At 39.8% G+C, this 19,626-nt stretch overlaps 1 protein-coding gene across 1 annotated transcript in view; it reads left to right on the top strand.

The window, feature by feature from the left end:
- Positions 1-19,626, top strand: part of fstl5 (follistatin-like 5) — a 200,649-nt gene that overhangs the window by 150,920 nt on the left and 30,103 nt on the right. Inside the window, exons 9-10 of the mRNA XM_034227644.1 lie at positions 2,787-2,948; positions 4,145-4,279. Coding sequence (XP_034083535.1) covers positions 2,787-2,948; positions 4,145-4,279 — 297 coding nt within the window. The remainder of the gene's footprint in view (positions 1-2,786; positions 2,949-4,144; positions 4,280-19,626) is intronic.

Here is a 19,626-nt window from a genome sequence, read left to right as displayed (position 1 = left end):
ATTATTGATTAATCTGAAGATAATCGTTTGTGGATTTGTTTTTCATGTGAACAATATTAAAGGGGACCTATCATGCAAAATGCACTTTTTTACGTCCTTTATACATGAATATGTGTCCCCGGTGTGTCAGGGAACTCACCAAGTGTCAGAAAACACAACCCTCTCTCTTTTCCTCCATACCCACATCTCTAAAAACGGGGCTGCAACGGAGCTGATCCAGATTTGAAATATCTCTGACGTCAGAAACGAGGAGCTCCGCCTATATGGGCAACTCTCCACCTATCAGGAGGAGACAGCCACGGCCATTGCCGTTCGAAAGCGCTGGAGACGCTGTAGTACATATGCCAGGCCTGTGGGTGGCGCTGTAGTCTGCCACAAAAGCAGCGAAGAAGACTTCTCAGATTCAGCCCCTTGCAAAAACAGGGATAAAAAGAGCAAATAGAGCGAAATGAGGCATGGCTAAAATGCGTGATCTGTTTGGTATTTTGAAAAAATAACTTTGCAGACATGTTTTATATAGGTATGGCCCTACAATATATTATTCAAATATAGCATGATAGGTCCACTTTAAGTTAAAGTCTTCAACATACTTGTTTCATCCAATCTAAAAAAACTAAACTTGAAAGACAGCAACGTTCTAATTGAACCTCCATGAAATACAGGGTAGAGCAACAAATCATCATGTTTGAGCTAGCAAATGTTTGGCATTTTTACTTAAAAGTAAATCAAATAATTAATCAATTATCAGAACCGTAACCAGTGACATCCAATAACCACGACTTAATATTACAGCTCTTAATAGTCTGTATTACTAGTATCAAACTTCATTTTATAGCTTCATTTCAGAATTTCTCACCATATTTATGTGTTTAGGTAACTAGCCATCTAATTTGCCAGGTTCCCTTATAGTGAGAATCTATGTGCTCGTTGGATATTGCCTGTAGTACATTTTAACTCCATTCCCTAGTACAAGTTCTTGGATGTATGCTTGGCCTTGACGGTGAAAATACAAGACATTTAAATCACAGAATATACATATTGCTTTAGAAGTATATAACCCTTATAGAAATGCTGAGATGCATGCTTTTGCTGTGTGTGCTTTCAGGGTGATTGGTGAACATACCATGCATCTATAGATTCAAGCAAAAATAATCCACAGAGCAATTCTAACGATCAAGGCTGTCACTAAGTGATTTACAGTAAACACAGAGTACACCGAAAAAAAGGAAGGATGTTAAAACCAGAGGAAAACATGAGCTTCACACACACATAGAAAGTGTTGTATTCTCATACAGGCGTGTGTAAAGATATTTAGTGTCAGTCATAATCTTCACTCAAAAGATCGTAGAAAATAATTGTCTCCATAGGCTCTATTCGGTGAACATTGTTACTGCTGAGGGTATAAGTGTCTCCGTCACTGTGATTGGTAAAGTAACCTGAGTGTCTTCAGAATCCTTGGTGGCCCACTCTGGATGGCGTGTTGGCATCAGGTTGACACGAGCTCCAAAGCTCGGGAGTTACCAGATGGCCGTGGCAACAATCTTCAGTCATTTCGCTCACCTTGCCTCGAAGACTTCCTCTGACCCAGCGCCCACAGGAAATGGTCTCTACAGCACGTCACCTGCCAAGACGCTCGCTTCCATCTCACGTCTCTGAAGTCTGAAAGGAGGACACTGATTTGGGCCACAGAGGCTACGAGAAAGTGCTCAAAACAAGATGGCAAGATGGAGAAATGTGACGTCCCTTCTTAAACCCCTGCCAGGATGACGTCTTAGGATGACAGGAATATTCTTTCTGTGGTCGCTCTGTAAACATTTAATTGTCACAGTCCAAGTTTCTGTCACCATTTATTTGGGAGAGTGTCCTCAGAGATACTGCTATCCTTTTCTTGAAAGGTTTTATCATTGTTATGCTACCCAGAACCTAGGACCAGGTGGAGGGATTATATCTCTTCGCTGGCCTGGGAGCGCCTTGGGATCCCCCAGTCAGAGCTGGTTGATGTCGCCAGGGAAAAGAAAGTTTGGGGCTCTCTGCTGGAACTGCTACCCCCGCGACCCGATCACGGATAAGCGGGAGAAGATGGATGGATGGATGCTACCCAGAGAAGGCTGCTTCCTTTAAAGGATTATTCAAATTCATTCTTTTGATATTTTCCATGTTTTGTGGAGCAAGACTCTAACTATTTAGCCATCGGGTATAAAGCAACACTTGTGGCATATCCTCAGCCATTGCATAAATGCATTATTAATGTGTTTGTGTGTTTTTTTTATTCATGTTGATTTTTGGTTCTTGGAAATACAGTATGTAGGATTGTTCTTAATGTTTGTTTGTTTTTGCTTCGGGGTAGGATAAAAAGGGCAGGAATGTGTGCAGTCAGCTTTTGGCACAGTTTGCAGCAGTGAGCGACGTTTCGTTTTTGCCTTTTTTGTTCATCACACATTTAGTTTTCTCCACTTCTATCCCCTCATTCCCTGCCTGACAGAAAAGGTTACATAAAATCAATGTCTACCAAGTGAAATCAATAACTTCCGCACAGAGGTTCTCTCCCTTATTTATCTATCTGATTAGTTTGGCTTCACGGAGCATGTTAACCTTTTCTTAAGGCATTGCCGAAAATAACACTCGTCCTTATTGATAGTGTATGCTAATGCCAACCCATAAGTTAAAGCTTGGCAACTTCTCATTCAATAAGGTTACCTCCCTCCTCAAGTGATACTAAACAAACCATTGTATTGCATTTATTCCTTCTCTGTTTCCTTCTCTCTTTTTTTTATACCATAATTCAGTTCCCCCCATCATCCGGGTGTACCCAGAGAGCCAGGCCAGGGAGCCGGGCGTCACGGCCTCTCTGCGGTGCCACGCTGAGGGCATCCCCAGCCCGCGGCTGGCCTGGCTGAAGAACGGCATGGACATCACCTCCAAGCTGTCCAAACAACTCACCCTGCAAGGTACTCCTGCTTCACTGCTCTCTGCATCTACACGTGTGTTAGAAAAGTATCACTCGTCACCGGCTTGATCTTCAATAACAGGATACATATTTATTATCCTTGCAAGAATGGAAGTAGTCTTCACATACAGAGCATTTTGTACAACTAGTTCCTGAACAACTTCAAATGCTGATATACAAGAGAGGGAGTTACACAGTCACAAGATGGTGGAATACCGGTTCAAAGCAGTATACAATGTTTAGTTTAGATTAGCTACGACCCACGTCTGAGATGATCGTGCTTGTCATATGTCTATCTCCATAGAGGCTGAATCATCATGTTAATCGCATAGCTATCATATGCCTAAAACAGTCCTGATGCTCTTCTAGGTAATCATACATCCTGTTACGTACACAGCTACATAGGGCCTTTGTTATCATATGCTACTCTGATTCCTATTCACACCACTGCTACTTCCATTATTATGTTACTGCACCTCTTACTTACATTAACTGCTGCAGCTACTTTTACAATTGCTGCCACTGACACATTGATCGTATCACTATATGACCACGACTACTATGACTGACGCTATTGCTGTGTGTAAAACAGTGCTGGCGATAAAAACTAAAATCTATGTCAAGATGAATGAATGGCCATCAAGAACACTAAATGAAACCATTCATTTTCTATCAGTGCTTGCAATCCTTCTCTCATTTTGACTCAATCCTAATATGGTTTTAATGCAGTCGATGATGCTGGCCTGTTTTTGATTAATCGGTTTAACTTTGGGTTCATAGTGGCTTTTTTCGTTTTAAAGATGTTAGCTCTAAATTGCAATATGTTAAATCATCAAGAAATGTGGGTGCTTGATACATTTGGTTTGTTGTCTGGCCCCAGTATCAAGTATTGTGGAATAAAGCCTCATATATTTTTCAATCAACAATGAAGCCAAATGTGTTCCATTTTTAGCTTGTACACAAACCCATTAAAGCAGAAACCTGTCCCAGTGCTCACACAAACAGCATGTGGCTGACATGAGCCACATTCTCACTTTGAACTCCTACCTCCTCATAGTCTCAGAGAAACAAACCTCTCACCTCCCTTCCCAACAAATTAGAGAAGTCTTGTGTAACCGAGTGATGGTAGCATGCAGGTCTCCTTTTATCTCTTTCCGAAAGTCATTCCTTGTCTGTTCTCTCTGTTGTCTCTCAAAGCTAATGGGAGTGAGGTTCACATCAGCAACGTGCACTTTGAGGATACGGGCGCTTATACCTGCATCGCCAAAAATGATGCTGGCATAGACGAAGACATCTCTTCGCTATTTGTGGAGGACTCTGCACGCAAAACTCGTATGTATAAGTCATGATGTTCCTCTGTTTCTATGCAAGGGATAATGGAGCCATGCAAATGGAGCTCTAAATAATGAATCCTGTCAGATCCTAATGGTTTATATCCTGTGATGCAATGATAGAGCCTCTGCGAGGGAAGTCATGAAGATACTATCTTAACTCTTTGTCTCCGGGTTAAGAAGCAGGAAGAACTGTTCATGCACTAAACGATAAATGAGTCAATGACAATAGGTTGACTCATTTATCATTTGGTCAACAGGTAATATATTTTTAAGTGGATGTTTTTTTCTTGTGGCCTGTTAGAAAGACAACAACAGTATTCTGCATTTTGGTCCATGGCAATTTAAAATGGGCATTTTTTCCACACTTTTCTGACAATTTGCTAAACAATTATTGAAATAATCAGAAATATAATACATATATATACACTTAAATATATATTACAATTATACAAATAATCACGAGTTGCAGACAACATTTTAATTAGTGATTACTTGTGCTTTTTAAATGTTCAATTAAAAAATCGTCACGTCTATAAAATGTACAAAAAAGTTGGAATATACCCATTAATACCATTGGCCAAATACCCAGAGCCTGAGGATATCTGTTGTCTTACAGATGTTCATATTACAATTAAATAAATGAGGGAAAAGGAGCTAATCCTTCTTATTGTTAAATAGGTGATATTGGCCGGCGTATCGCTCCCAAGCGGAGGAGCCGGGTTTGTATCCAACACTATGTGCCACATGTCATTCCCTCTGTCCCCCCCTTTCATAGCTATAACTCAAATAAAGGCACTGGTTTAAAAAAAAAAGGTGATTAGGTGAGATGTTTAGCAGTCATGCTTAATTATTTTATTATGAAAGTTGTTGTCAGTTACTCTACTGTCAGTTCATTATCGACTAATTGACCCACAGTTTCCACGCGCCACATCAGTGATTTTTGGCACGTGTATCAATTGATTTAGGCATTGTCAATATGTCACCGTGAAACATAAAGGTTGTGACACCAGGAACCTTCTTCACATTTAGAAGCATTTTTCCACACAAACAATCTCCTCTTGTATGAACAGTCTTGCACGGTAATTAGCTCTGACCTTCTCTGAAATGTCAGAATGTGCCTTTGGGGTTGACGACCAGTTGTCAGTGTGTTGTTCTTTCCTTTGGGTAATTAGGCTTCCCAAACAGCACTCTTAGCAACTTTGCAGTGTAGTCACACACCTGTACACTCTCCTGCGCCTCTTCTACCCCCCGACGCGCTTAGATGTCATCCTGGAAGTACGACACTTCCTGCACCCTGTCTGACATGCATCAGAGGATCATTCTCGCCGAGGTCAGAAGTCAGTCGTGTGCTTTGAAGCTTTTGAAGCTCCACCGCGGGCTAAAATAGGGCTGGGATATGGATATTGGAGACCATTTTTGCAATCTCACAGGACACGAGTTCAAAGGGATGTCAGCAGACACACAGACGTGGCTGCACTACTTTATCACGAAGATAGAGGGACAGAAAAAAGATATTAGTCTGGCATAAATATCTGCCTGATTTGACTTGACCCACTCTGGTTTTCCTAAGAGGATTCCACCTTAATTCAGAAACTAGTGAAGTGAACTAAGGGAAGAGGACTTTCTACTATCTGTCTCTCCGAGCCTAAGGCTCATGTTTGGTGTCATCTCACACCGCCTGCAGCCCTCAACCTCTGAAACCCTCACCTCCGCTCCCACAATTATATCCCTGAGGCCATTTAGTTCTGAAGGTAGTCTTCAAATGTCATTTTGTATTTATTTTCACTAAATGTTAGCTCCTTTTGATCAACTTTAACTTACTATTTTAGGCTCAATGTTGTCACTATTGTGCCGTGGGATAGCTAAGTGGTTAAAGCTGGCATGTATGCCATGTCTGCCTCCTGAGTGCGCTGAAGCTTCAGGCAATGTCATCCCCTCTATCTCCCACTTTTGACGCTGTATCTCCATTAAAGGAGCTTTCTGGCACAAAACATTTATTTGAAAAAAGTGTCACTACTTACAGAAAACCTTCTAAAAGGTGTATTCAGCATTTTCCTTAAAAACAAGATAAACCCTAGAAGTTGTGCAGGTGTCTTGCTAAAGAGAGACCCTGTATCGACCAACATGGGTGTGAATCCTGTTTTTATTCCCAGGTCTATGTTTCTGTCTGTTTTCATGTGCTTTAATCGTTCCCCTGCTTCACGTCACTTTCTTTTGCTGTGTGCTGCCGTTGGTGTCTGATTGACCAAAGAGCGTTACAACGTTGATTTAGTTTCTTTGGAAATCTGTCTCATTTTGCTTTGAAATCCTATTATGAAACAACTGATTTGAAGGCTTCCTTTACAGATGGTACATGCTGCTACTTGGCATCAAATCTTATATAACGCGCCTTATTTATATATATATGCAAATTATTTTCAAGTCTAAATGTCAAGTACAAAACATCAGGATAAAAAGTTCAAAATAACAAAGACTGAACTTTGTGTGTGTGTGTGTGTGCGTGTGTGTGTGTGTGTGTGTGTGTGTGTGTGTGTGTGTGTGTGTGTGTGTGTGTGTGTGTGTGTGTGTGTGTGTGTGTGTGTGTGTGTGTGTGTGTGTGTGTGTGTGTGTGTGTGTGTGTGTGTGTGTGTGTGTGTGTGTGTGTACTTTCAACCTATACATATGTGTGGTAAGAAGATAAACAGAATATATTCTTAATGCAGCTTTCTTTATTGCTGTTCAACCTCTCTCTTATAAAATCATATAACTCAAACAAACACAAAACGTATTAACTCTATGAGTAGGCTGCAGGTTTGATTTTTGACCCTCTTTGCATTATATTGGCATTTGATGAGGCCCTGGAGATGGACATATATCTGTTATTGGGCTCTGCAATGAGAGGTCGCCAGGGTGAGATGTTCTAGGAGAGCTGCCAGCTGCCGTCAATACTTCCGAGTTTAAGTCCAGGACAGATTCCTGTTGTTCGTTGTTAACACAGCATAATTCATCAGGCACAACAAGTTTCATTAAGTACAGCAGCTGTTTTTACCTGAGTGTTTTGTCCTTTCTATGAATATTAATATGTATGACAAGAAGCTGTATTGACAAAAATATAAAAAATAAAATCACCAGTGGAATATCAAAAATGCATGATCTTGCTGTGAAGCTTAGAGAAGTTGTTGGATGTGCATGCTTCAGATATTTTGTGAATCTCTCACAATTATGTATGCATATTTCCCCACTGTAGTTATGCTCTTCTTACAAGTTCAAATATTTAAATTCTATTTGATAAAAAAATATCTTAATGTAATCCCCACATTCAAGTCATGATCCAAACGTTTGAAACATGTCTGATTAAAGAACGCATGGTCTTTTTAGTAACTTACATATAAATACAGCAAACAGAATGACATACGAATCAAATATGTTTTACTTACTTAAAACAGGATCATCCATATAAACAGAAAGAACACATTTTAAAGCTAAAATACAGATATTGCAATACTTATAATTAATTATAAAAATATACAAAAACAAACAGACTTCTCAAATATGAGTGTATGCTATTCTTTGTCAAAGTAACCTGACCTTAACAGAACAAGTAGGAAGATTGATTGAGCTTTAGGTCACCCGTTAATTATCTCTTTCTGCAAGCACCGTCTGAATCACCGCTCAGAGCATTGGAAATTCTTTATGTGTACTTTGAAGTATGGGATTGTCCATCAAGGCCTGTAAAGTGTATTGCTATTCCCGCTTTCACTTTTTCCATTTCCTGCCTACCTTCCTGGAAATGTGACTGGCCATGATGGGGAAGAGGTAACCTGCACTTGTAAAGCAGATGAAAAACGCAGCGAATGCACTTGAAATCAAATTAGAAATAAAAAATGTATTAGTAATGTTATTCGCCGACAGAGACATACACATTAGCAATCAGGGCGGATGTCACCTGTGCTGAGTATCCTCCTCCGATATACAGCACCATTTTCTACTCAGTTTGTTTTCGTACACTTGCCATGGCATTTCTAATTTATTAAATGGCCAGTTTCACCAATCAAGACTGCAAAAATGTAATCCAAAAGTAACATCTGGGTACCCCACTTATGTCCCATAAATCACAGTTGGTCAAAATCCTCATCTGGACCCCCAGGCTGGAGTACATGCAGTGTGGATCCTGACGAGCTCCATATGGCGTCATGTTCTGGCCAGAGAGGCTCTCTAAATCACTGGTCCACTTAGGGCCCGTCTAGATCCACATGTGGTCACATCCTGGTTTCAGGGAGAGGCTACAGGGTAGGAATTATGGAAAAAATGCAATCAACAAAGATTGGATTTAAAACATGTCAAAAACAAATCCAACATTATACACGTTTAAAGCCAATTCCCCAAATCCTCCATAACGTACATTGCATCTAAACAATGACTGCTATGCATAAGCACAGTCAGAATTACTAACAAATAACTGCTAACAGAGCACTTATATACTAATAAAGGACTGGCTTATCTAAAGCCAGTTGAGTAGCACTTGAAATGTTTGGCTCTATGAAACATGATGTACTTATATGATTCTGTTTTCTTCAAGGTTGTGTCTTCCTGGTCGAATGTACTTATTGTAAGTCGCTTTGGATAAAAGCGTCAGATAAATGCAATGTAATGTAATGTCAGTGTTTAGGTGTTATGTAACACCTGTGTTATGCTACTATAAACTCCAATATTAGCATTTTTTTAATTAAGATGTTGTATATTCTGATGTTATTAGGGTTTAAGATTACATTACATTACATTTATCTGACGCTTTTATCTAAAGCGACTTACAATAAGTACATTCGACCAGGAAGACACAACCTTGAAGAAAACATAATCATATAAGTACATCAGGTTTCATAGAGCCAAAACATTTCAAGTGCTACTCAACTGGCTATAGATAAGCCAGTCCTTTATTAGTATATAAGTGCTTTGTTAGTCATTTTATTGCTCGAAGTGGAGTCGAAAAAGACGAGTTTTCAAGATCTGTGTTTGAAAATGGAAACATTTCAGAATAACCCAGTTTGCGACAGACTCCCTCCTTCTTGTTTATGGTCATGTCTGTGCGTCGTAAACAAAACCGACGAGCTCGGGTCGTGATGCATATCCAAATATCTGGTCGGAAGAAAAACATATACACACCTTCTTTTAAACATCATAAAAGACTTCATTATCAGGCTTCTGCATTTTATAATAAGCACTTTTTATCAATTCTCTAAATTTGACCTTTTTAAGAAATGAGTTGAAGAAATATAGATGCATCTGGGTTTTTCACGTTCAAAGTCATTTGCAACCATGGACATTTTGATCAAAAGCGATTTGAGCATGGCTGCATGTTTATGGTCATATACCTCTATATTGTTCATGTTGACAACTTAATAGTCTCTTTTTCACAATAAAGGAAAAAAGGGCATATTTTGAGAAAGTTGACAGTCATTGATTTGCCAACAATACAAACTTTTGGCGCGTAATCACATCCCAGAAGACTCAAAACAAAGCTTCAAACTGTATCCATCTGTCAGAAGAGCTACTACTTCCCCATATGTTTTTGAAGTGTTAGTCCCTTTAGTGTTCTAGCTTTGGCAGAAAGTATTCCATGTTCACAAGTACTAACTTAAATTGTCCTCAAACAGTGGCATTGCCTTTAAGTCGCAGAATCCAGGATGCTTCAAACCAAGAGTTTGATGCTCTGATCCAACACACATTGAGATGCTGGTGGGCATGTTGTTGCACCAGACTTCCCTTGATCTAATACCATTGATCTGAAACAGACGCAGATTCAAATGGCACATTGCGATTGTACTTGGAAGTATTGGAGAAATCTGACTTTGTGGAAAGTAATGATCTCATTGTGCGAAAGTCATTGTGTTTATGACCTGCCCGAGGCTCCTCGTTCAGACACTGGATGGGAGACCGGGCTGAATATCTAACTAAGCCCGTTGTCAAAGGGCTGAATAAGGTATTAGGCCGGAGATTAACTGAAAAACATGATTTCATGAGAGAGGCAAGAACGATCTTTTTTAGATGAATTCACCTCCGAGGAGCTTGAAGGTCAGAACCTCCGCAGCAGAGGTGCTGAAGTGAATTGTTTTACTCTCAAATGTACCCGACTGCTTCATTGTTTGGGTAAATCTGAGCAGTCACCACTCTTGAGATCTCTTTAACAACGTCTGTCACCAGCTTGCACAGCACCATCCATCTCTGACAGTCTGCCGCTAAACTGGCATAAATATCTGCCCTTCAAAAATGTGCCAATTATTCCTGCAGCGTCAGAAGATCGGCGAGGCTCAGAACGAGCGTTTGTTGCTTCAGTTTCTCCACTTAATGTACATTATGCTGCTCTTCATGCCTCACATGAGGGATCTTCAGAGGACTGAGTGGTGTATATACTGGCTCAATCCGATGCCCCTCTGCTCTCTTTAGCTCAAGTGCCCTTCTGGAACAATTAAAGATGTGATAGTTATATCATTATTCCAATATTGTAAGTGAAAGTCTCATAACAGTAGTTTAAATGAGAATATCATGGTCTTTCGTGCCACCCTTCCATCTGTTAGACGTATTGTATTTGCGTATGAATAATCTCAATATAATATTTTCTTATTATGTAGGTGATTTACTGAGCAGTTATTAGTATGTTCCCAAGGTTTCACTATATGGTTGTTAATTGGTGTCCTTTGAAGGTAATTAGTGTAGCATAGAGCAGTGGTTCCCAAACTTACACCAAAGGACAAGTAAAAATCTCAAGGCACACCTATTGTGCAAAATAGCCCTTATAACACGTGTTATCACTCATATCATGTAAAATATCTGTAAATGTGCATAATTATTTACTAATGCCAAATAAAATGTGACAAAGACAACTATATTACTCACGAAATATTTATTAACGAAATATTTCAGAAATTAATTTGAAACTTTATCAAATTAGGCTTCATCAAAGCAGCAACACACTCATTTAAACCAGACAGGTCACAACATAAAAAATGAGGCAAAGGAAACTCAGCAGAAATTCAGCACAGAGAACTGTCAATGCAAGGAAGCTGCATTGTCCATGGTCCTGAACTACACATTATAAATGTAACATTTCAGCAATCAGCATTGAAACATGTGCTATTGTAAATATGTTTGCCGATTTACAAATTAGTGAGATACATGTGCCTGTCGGGGCGCGCAGAATTTTTTAATCCTTGGTGGCACTGAGGAGAGGGCCACTCGCAAGTCCTGTTCAACAGAGAGCCGTGACCTCCTGTTGTTCTTCATGTAAACCAGAGTAGAGAACGCCAACTCCAGAGATGGGGTCGTTACTAAAAAAATGTAATATATTACATATTACTTTAAAAAAAGTAATATATTACTTCGTTACTATCTACATAAAGTAACTCGTTACTTTACTCGCGGAGCACGTATGAACTGCGCATGCGTGAGTGGCAATAACTTTCCTTACCAGCAGGCAGCGGTAGTGTGTATTTGTCATTCAAAACAGGCAACAATCGGAAGACAGAGAAGAAGAACAGACTACGTGATATCAACAAACAACAAATAGCGTGTGCGGTAGCTTCACCTTAGCATGTGTTCTTTGCAGGTGTTTGTTGAGGTTTGACGTGGTGTTTCCAGCAGTGGATAACAGCTTCTGGCCTGGACACAGTTTGCACCTCACCGTCACATTCCTGTCTATTCTTCGGACGAACCTACACCTACAGTCTATGGGACGAACTCAAAATAATGCGCATACCTCCACCCCTCGAAAGTTATCGCTGACTCAGCCATGTTTATGCAGCACTGCACGTGGATATGTGGATGCACAAATCACGCAGATTACGTACATATAAACCTACAAAGTACTGATATAGTAAATTAAGAAATAATGATTTGTTGTGTAGTTGTATATCGCAATAATAACGTATGGTTGTCACAAAATCCCACGGTACACCCGGACTTGCCTCGCGGCACATCAGTGTGCACACCGTTTGGGAACCACTGGCATAGAGGACACATGGCAACAGCACTAGTGTTGTATTTGTGTGCTGTAACCGTTACCCTTGAACTCTGGCAAATAATTAAGACTTTAATAAGATTTGAGGAAGCTTTCAGTGTTTGTGTTGCTAATTAATGACTTTACTACATTACATTAGACATCTGGGCACTCATAGTCGCTGAAACATTTTAATGAGTTGACCCTTTACCTAAGGTTCATGTATCTTTATAAATGGTTTATGGATACATGCATATTATGATAGGTAACACATGCAAAGAGACAAAAAGTTGGGGGATGTTGTGAAAGCTCACGCTTCTTTGGGAAACTTTTTAGCAGCAATATAATTATGATTTATATCAAATATAATATTGCCCGTTTACTTTGTCCGAACATTACCCATTGGTGAATGAGTGATGCGCAGCCAGAATGCCCCGGAACCGGAAGCTGCGATACACTCTGGTGGCTATCATTAGCAGCTAATATGAAATCTCCGTTTTTGACATAAAAATGGAATGATGGATTATCAGGAATCATTTCAAAGTGACACAGACACATTGGATTAACCACTGGATTAACCTTCAGCAGCGTTTTTATCGTTTAATGCCATTGAACACGACTTTTGATCAGAATAACAGCTAAGGTGAGACGATCTCCCGTGAATGCTCCTTGAAGCTACGTGTTGTGATGTCTGTGTTTGCTTCCCCTGTCGCGAGTTCTGATCGCTCAGAGATGATACTGATATTTCTGGAATCTGTGGAATCTCAGTTTGCTAATCGCTGGATTGGATGTGCAGTTACGATAAGTAATAAGGGTATTTATACCGTGAGTTCTGTGCTAACTGTGTTAGCAACTTTTCGCTCAGGCCTCATTTAGACGCTTCTTGTGAGACTTGTGCTTTGTTTCGGTAAAAATAGTTCGTATCTTCAGTTAGCATAGTTTCTAACTGTTAGGTGAGTATGACACATTTATAGGTTTTTAAATATTAAGGAGCCCTGAGACACAGTTTCGTGAAAAAACTACCCGCCAGACCCGGATTAGGGTCCTCTCGGGTTTGACAGGTTAAGTACAATATTTCTACCCTTAACTATAGCTTATTTTGTAGATTTAGTGCCTATGTAACATAACAATACACAGTAAGCCTACATTTGTGGGTCAACGGGCATCAGGTGGAGAGAACTGCTTCATATCCTGTTCTGGTCTCCACTCGCAGTGTGAACTCTTCACTTCTTATGCTGTTTTCTTTACTCAATACTTCATGACTCACTGTAGAGGCCCGTTAAGTAATATATGACCCTTACGTTCTTCAGCTGGAACACAATGTCTTGAAACTCTAGTGGGCTGGAAAGAGCTGCACTGCAAAACATCCCCACTGAGTCATGAGTCACTTACGAGTCTCATTACATCTGCATATTTTGTGTGATTTTTCAACGATTTAGCCATTTTAGGTTTTGATTAAATACAGAGTGGTTTGTTTTATGTGAAGGTACTGACACTTAAAAACAGGTAACACATGAAACCTAATGGACACAAATATATATTTTTAAGGGTTAGCTGGTAGTATGAACTTGGCAAATAACTGTTGGATCACTATTATTGATATGTAACCCTCCCGCCTCCCTCAACCATGAATCATTTTTCGCTAATAAATCCCCTCTGTTGTTCCCTTTTCAGCCTTTTATTGTTTTCTTCGTATAGAGACTATGAAATCTTTGCTATGTGTTCTCTATACTTTACCCAAATATATATTCTACATACTTCACCTGCCCAGTGCTGAAATGTTACGAATTACATTAATAAAGTTCTGTATTTAATACAATTTTGAGGTTATTTGACCTTACCTGAGTATACTTCTACTACAATTCAGATGGAGATATTGGACTTGTTACTCCACTATATTAATGTAACATCTTTAGTTACTAGTTTTTGCAGATTCATATTATTGATACAACCTCATTAATGGTTTGTTGATAAAGATTACGTTACCCAGCATTATATAAAGTAATACAACTGAGCTCAATCTGCAACAATTAAGTGATAAACACATTTTAATGCATCAATAATAATAATTAAAAAAAGCTAATAATATTTCATTTAGGATTCCTTAATTTGCCATAATGAATATTGAGTACTTTTGGTAATTTAGGTAGATTTGAAAGCAAATAATTGTGTGCTTATAATTAAGAACACAATTTCACTCAGGACGTCTTTAACTCAAGAACATCTGAGTACTTCTTCCACCATTACATTCGTCTTTACAGACCTTTTTATTTTTGAAATGTTACCTTTCGTACATTTTCAAACTGTTTAATTTCACACATCCGGGCCGAGAGGAAGATCTAATCAGGGACATCGGCTGGTGAAGTGATTGGTTGGGAGAAAACAATGCAATCACTTAGATACGATGAAAACCACCACTCCACTCTAAAGTCTGCTAAAAGATTCTGTTTTACTCTGTCGGCCATGCTGTCTGCTCCATATCCTCTGAATAGAAAACATCAACTCGTGCCAAAATAGCGTCCATGTTCCCATCAGAGGCGTCCCTCCCCATCACAGCGGGCTTTCACACGGTGTTGGACACGCTGTCAGCAACAAGGAGTCCACAGTCCCAGCAGCTCTGACTGTCGACTGAGTTTCATGCTACGAGCTTTGCGAAATAAATATTGTAAATCCAACAGGAAGTTTAAAATGCATGCAATCCCCGGTTACAGCAGTGCAGCTTAAGAACATTCTAGATCATGCATTCTGTAAAATACCGCCAAAAACGAATTAATCAATGCAAAACATAAAGCAGGGAGGACAAAGCAAGCACACAACAATCTCAGAAAAATGTACAATTCCTTATTTATGATGATAACTTTACACAGAATAAAACAAAAATAATGTTAACATAACCTGGCTAAAAGGTCATGTTGATATTGTGACTTAAAATGTATATATTATATTGAAAATGCACTGTTAGAAGAAATCTGGCCTTTCCTATCATTGTAAGGCGGTTCATATTAACTCTCCGTGACTCCTATTGCACTTTACGTTTGTGATGAGCACAGACACTTTATTGTTCATGCTTAAATGTTTCAAACTCTCTCCAGTAGCTTATACATCTTTTATAACTCTCTGGTGTTTTTCTCCAAGGATTAAGTCTGTTGAATACTTATCCTCATAAAAAGATGATACAGCCCCCAGTCCTCCACAGGCTTCCGGCTTTAATTCTAGCGCAGTCAGTCTAGTTATTTTTGAAAGCTTCCTGACTCTACCTGCCTGTAAATTGTACTGCCGGGGACTTGCCGTTGAATTTGGCCCTCAATCTTTAGAGAGGTGCTAAAAGCAATGAGAAAAGTCTTGAAGAATGTTCTGCCTGAGAAATGGATGGGTAGTAAAAGCTGAAAGACTTTTGTCAGAAGGGGGACTTGATCACTATGTGAGTCATGACTATGTGGAGCAGAGAGAAGAAGTCAGGTGAGAAGCATAAAGTAGTGAAGCGCTTTAGCACTAGAAAGGCCACCAGCTTTGGATGCTTTGAATTGGACAATATCTCCCCGTTTAAATTACCCTTTGAGACTTCTCCTCTACTGTATAAACTATCTCTTTCATTTTGCAAATCATGCAGGAAAATATACCTTGTAATTCTGCTTTTGTTCGGAGAGTTACAATTTCATGACTTCCTGTTTGACCCCCTATTATTTTTTAAGTCACTATTATTTATTTATATGTACAATTTTAGCAAGTTTTTATATTGTCCTCTTCCTGTAAGCCAGTACAACGAAATTTCGTTTTAATAGTACACTCTGTGTCTTGTTGAAATGACAATAAAGTATGTCTACATGTAAGTCTAATTAATCAGGGTGCTTTCAAGTTGATGCAAAGAAATACGTCACAATGCTTTATGATTCTCAATTCCTTGCACTGGATTTTTCTACCTTTCCTTTTGTAAACTACATATTAAGCAGTTTTTATTTTTAAGATAAGGCTGGTGATATTCTACGTGCGTCTAATTATATATGTGGGGGAAACTTCTGTGTAGCAATGCAGGAGGAGTCACCGACTCAAAAGGAGACACGGGGAGAGCTGGAGCTTTGATGTCAAACACTGATGGTTTATTTGGAGCCGGAGAATTCACAAGACAAGTCAAGAGTCAGAGGTTCTGACTACACGGGAGTTGCCACAATCAATTCTGACAAGACCTTCCTTTGCATGAGGTTTTAACTAGTTTGGAGGAGGCTAATCAACATAGACTAAACAGACGGGGACACTGAATCCCTTGCAGCTGACGCTTATGGCCTCGAAGATTTCACACCTTGGAGTCAACAAGCCCCGAGAAGGATGTGTTCCAGGTGTCCCACAACAATAACTATCTCTGACCGAGAGTTGCCCGGTCATAAACTGGCAACATCAACAATATGCTAGGGCAGCCCCTCCTTAAGGGAGATAACGGCTGCTCAAGGTTGGTCAGCTGCGTCAGAGGAGGACTTGCAGGGCAAATTATTCCCCAACAATATACAAATTATTTGAATAAAAAAACAAAACAAAGAGGAATTGAATAAATATTGCCTGTAGTAGAGCCAAAGCCTGATATATCTTATCCCTCTGTGCTATAGAGGTGCCATTGTTAAACAAATATTCAAAACATTTCTGACAAATAGTCAATATTCATATCATTGGTCCTCAGAAAAACAATATTAACAGCAGTTTGAGTAAAGTCAAATTCAACTACAAAGCCCAGACATAGTTAAAAACTGTAGGAACCAATGGGTTTGGGGTTAAAAGCAACAGACAGGGTAGAATAAATAGTATAGGTATGGACCGGCACATTGTGACTTATGATCGTTAGGGTTGGTTGACACTGTAATATTCATCATTCTCTGTTTCCTTTATAGGTGGGGTAGGTAAGTTTGAGAAACCGGCTCGAGATACACTTTTTGTTATATTCCATGGAATGCTCTTAACATCCCGATAGCAATGAATATCTTAAGTGCTTTGACAAAAAATCCATAAAGAAATTGATCATCTGATCACCCGGCTAAAGTAACTGGATGGCCTACCTGCCTGTCAGCCTTCCATCTGGGCACAAACTTATCTCGTGCCCTCATTGGTCATGTGCGCGTTCGTGTGTGTTGGAGGAGGGGCTCTGGAAGGAAGTGGCAGATTTTTTCCGGCTGTGTATTTTCAAATTCTAGCGCACTCAAGCTGGTTTCTCCAAAATTACCTACCCCACCTTTAAATGTTATTCTCCTTTTCTCTTCATTTGGGTCTGCGTTGAATGTCTTTTGTGTGTTTTTCAGGTGTTTCCTTTTAAACTCGTAGAGTTTTTATGAACTGTATGCTGTCCTTGGGTGTCATATAAAGTGCCTCAAAACAATTGTAATAATTATGAAAATTATTATTACTAAGAAAAATATGGTATCACCAGTTGTATACCTGAATGCCTCTTAAACTTAGTTTCAAATCAAAGTATTTATCCATAAAATAAAACATGGCTAAATGATCAAAGTAAACTTTTGGGGTAAAAACATCCTCAGGTATAACACTCATAAATAACTGTGTGTTATTGTAGCTCCCCGTTGCATTTAGTAGGAAGCTTATTTTCACAGCTCTCTCAAAGTCAGTCCTCTTAATCCTTGATTATAATAAGAACAAATATAAACAGGACACTTTCTTTATAGAGAATCAATAGTGATAAAATTAGAAAAAGACAAGACATTGATGCAAATTCACATTTCTGCTGATGTTCAGGTTTAGAGGCTTTAGCTAAAACCCAAGGCGGGGGGTCCTGAGGCGTTTGAATCCAATGTGCTTTAAGTGAGAGCTGGCAGCTGCATCTGAAGTCTTGTTGGCATTGCTGTAGACATGGATATCTGCTTTACCTGTGCTGCATGTAATGAGTCATTGCACTGAAACAGTCTCTGTTTGTATCAATGCAGATGAGGAAAAAAGCAAAAAGACAGAGATATGTATTTCCCCTTTGGCGTTGCATTTCTGTTCTGCTTCATCATAGAAAGTGACTACTGCATTCTATAATAAAGTATCTGTCCTTATGATTAAAGTAGAACATTTCCAAGAAACTTCTGGAAGACGTGGAAAGCCTTCACACCGCAGGCTCCACAGTTACATTCTGCATATGCGTCTACTCCGACACAATCACTCTACCTTTTATTATGCATCCACTGTCTTCCTGCCATGCCACTATGGTAAACACCAAAGGCATTTTGGCCCACTGTCACTGCTCCCGTAAACAAATTGGATTTATGTAACCTTGCCGACGGGCAGGAAGTGCAGAGTCCAGGCAGAGCGTGGCGTTCCCAATGTTTGGACCCCGGTGGAAACACAGTTATTACGGCCAGAAAGAGTGAACTCACCGCCTACAGTGGCAGACGGCTTGTTTTGTTATATGGATGATGAAGTTGATGTATGGGCTGCTTGTATGAGCAGAACAGCCACAGTCTCTCTGCCAAGTGATGAATAGCATCAATACTGTGGGCTATTGGAAAAGACCCGAGCACACAAGATCTCATCTCAACTCCTCTTTCCCATTTTCTCCATTTTCCATTTTTTGGCACATCTCAAATAAATGGTATTGTTTTTGCCCTTCCCTTCCCTCCCTTCCGTCTCTGTCCCTCCTATCTATAGACCCTACTCCTTTTTGTGTAACTTTTAATGAGATGAAAGGTATGCAAGAGTGCACAGGAAACACTTGACAAAGCACTTTTGAAAGATTAAGGCTGACTAACGACACACGGTGTCTGCTCGGCTTTGTCTCCCCTTTCCCCTCTCTGCATCCGTCCACCCGAGCACGAGGCTGCGGGAATGAGCATTGCAATAGAGGCGAGATTAGAATCGGATGTGAATTGAGCTGGAGATTGGTTTGTAGCCTGAGAATGCCTGAAGACGGGGAAGCAAAGGGAAGGCCGGGGGACGGATGAACAATGAGAGAGAAGGTCACGGTTAAAAAGCCAGCGTGAGAGGATAGTACTGCAGCTGCTGTGGCGGAGGATAAGAATGATTGAGCAGCAGAATTTACATGCAAAATAACTTTATAATGGCTCTTCTTTTTCTCCTTAGCACATCACTCTTTAGTCGTGTAATTTTAAGTGATGGCATATTTTCTCTCCAGTGGCTGCTTTTGAAATCAAACAGCTGCTGTGCTTTTCAGGTCAGCCACTCAGGTTGTTATGTGGCTTTCATTCGACATTTCCCCGTCATTAGTCACCTTTAAGTGAATGTAATGAGAAATGACCTTCTATAGGAGCAGGAACTGGGTTTGCCACCGAAGAAGGAACACATCCCTCTTAATGACGTATGATAATCATCTGAGCTTGAAGCCTAAGGCGTCTTATCCATACGGCCCGTATTGATGATCTGATGTCTTGGATTTT

Source organism: Gymnodraco acuticeps, unplaced genomic scaffold (assembly GCF_902827175.1).
Source record: "Gymnodraco acuticeps unplaced genomic scaffold, fGymAcu1.1, whole genome shotgun sequence".
Classification (NCBI taxonomy): Eukaryota; Metazoa; Chordata; class Actinopteri; order Perciformes; family Bathydraconidae; genus Gymnodraco; species Gymnodraco acuticeps.
Note: the sequence above shows the minus strand (reverse complement) of the source record. Positions and strands in the feature narration are given on the sequence as shown.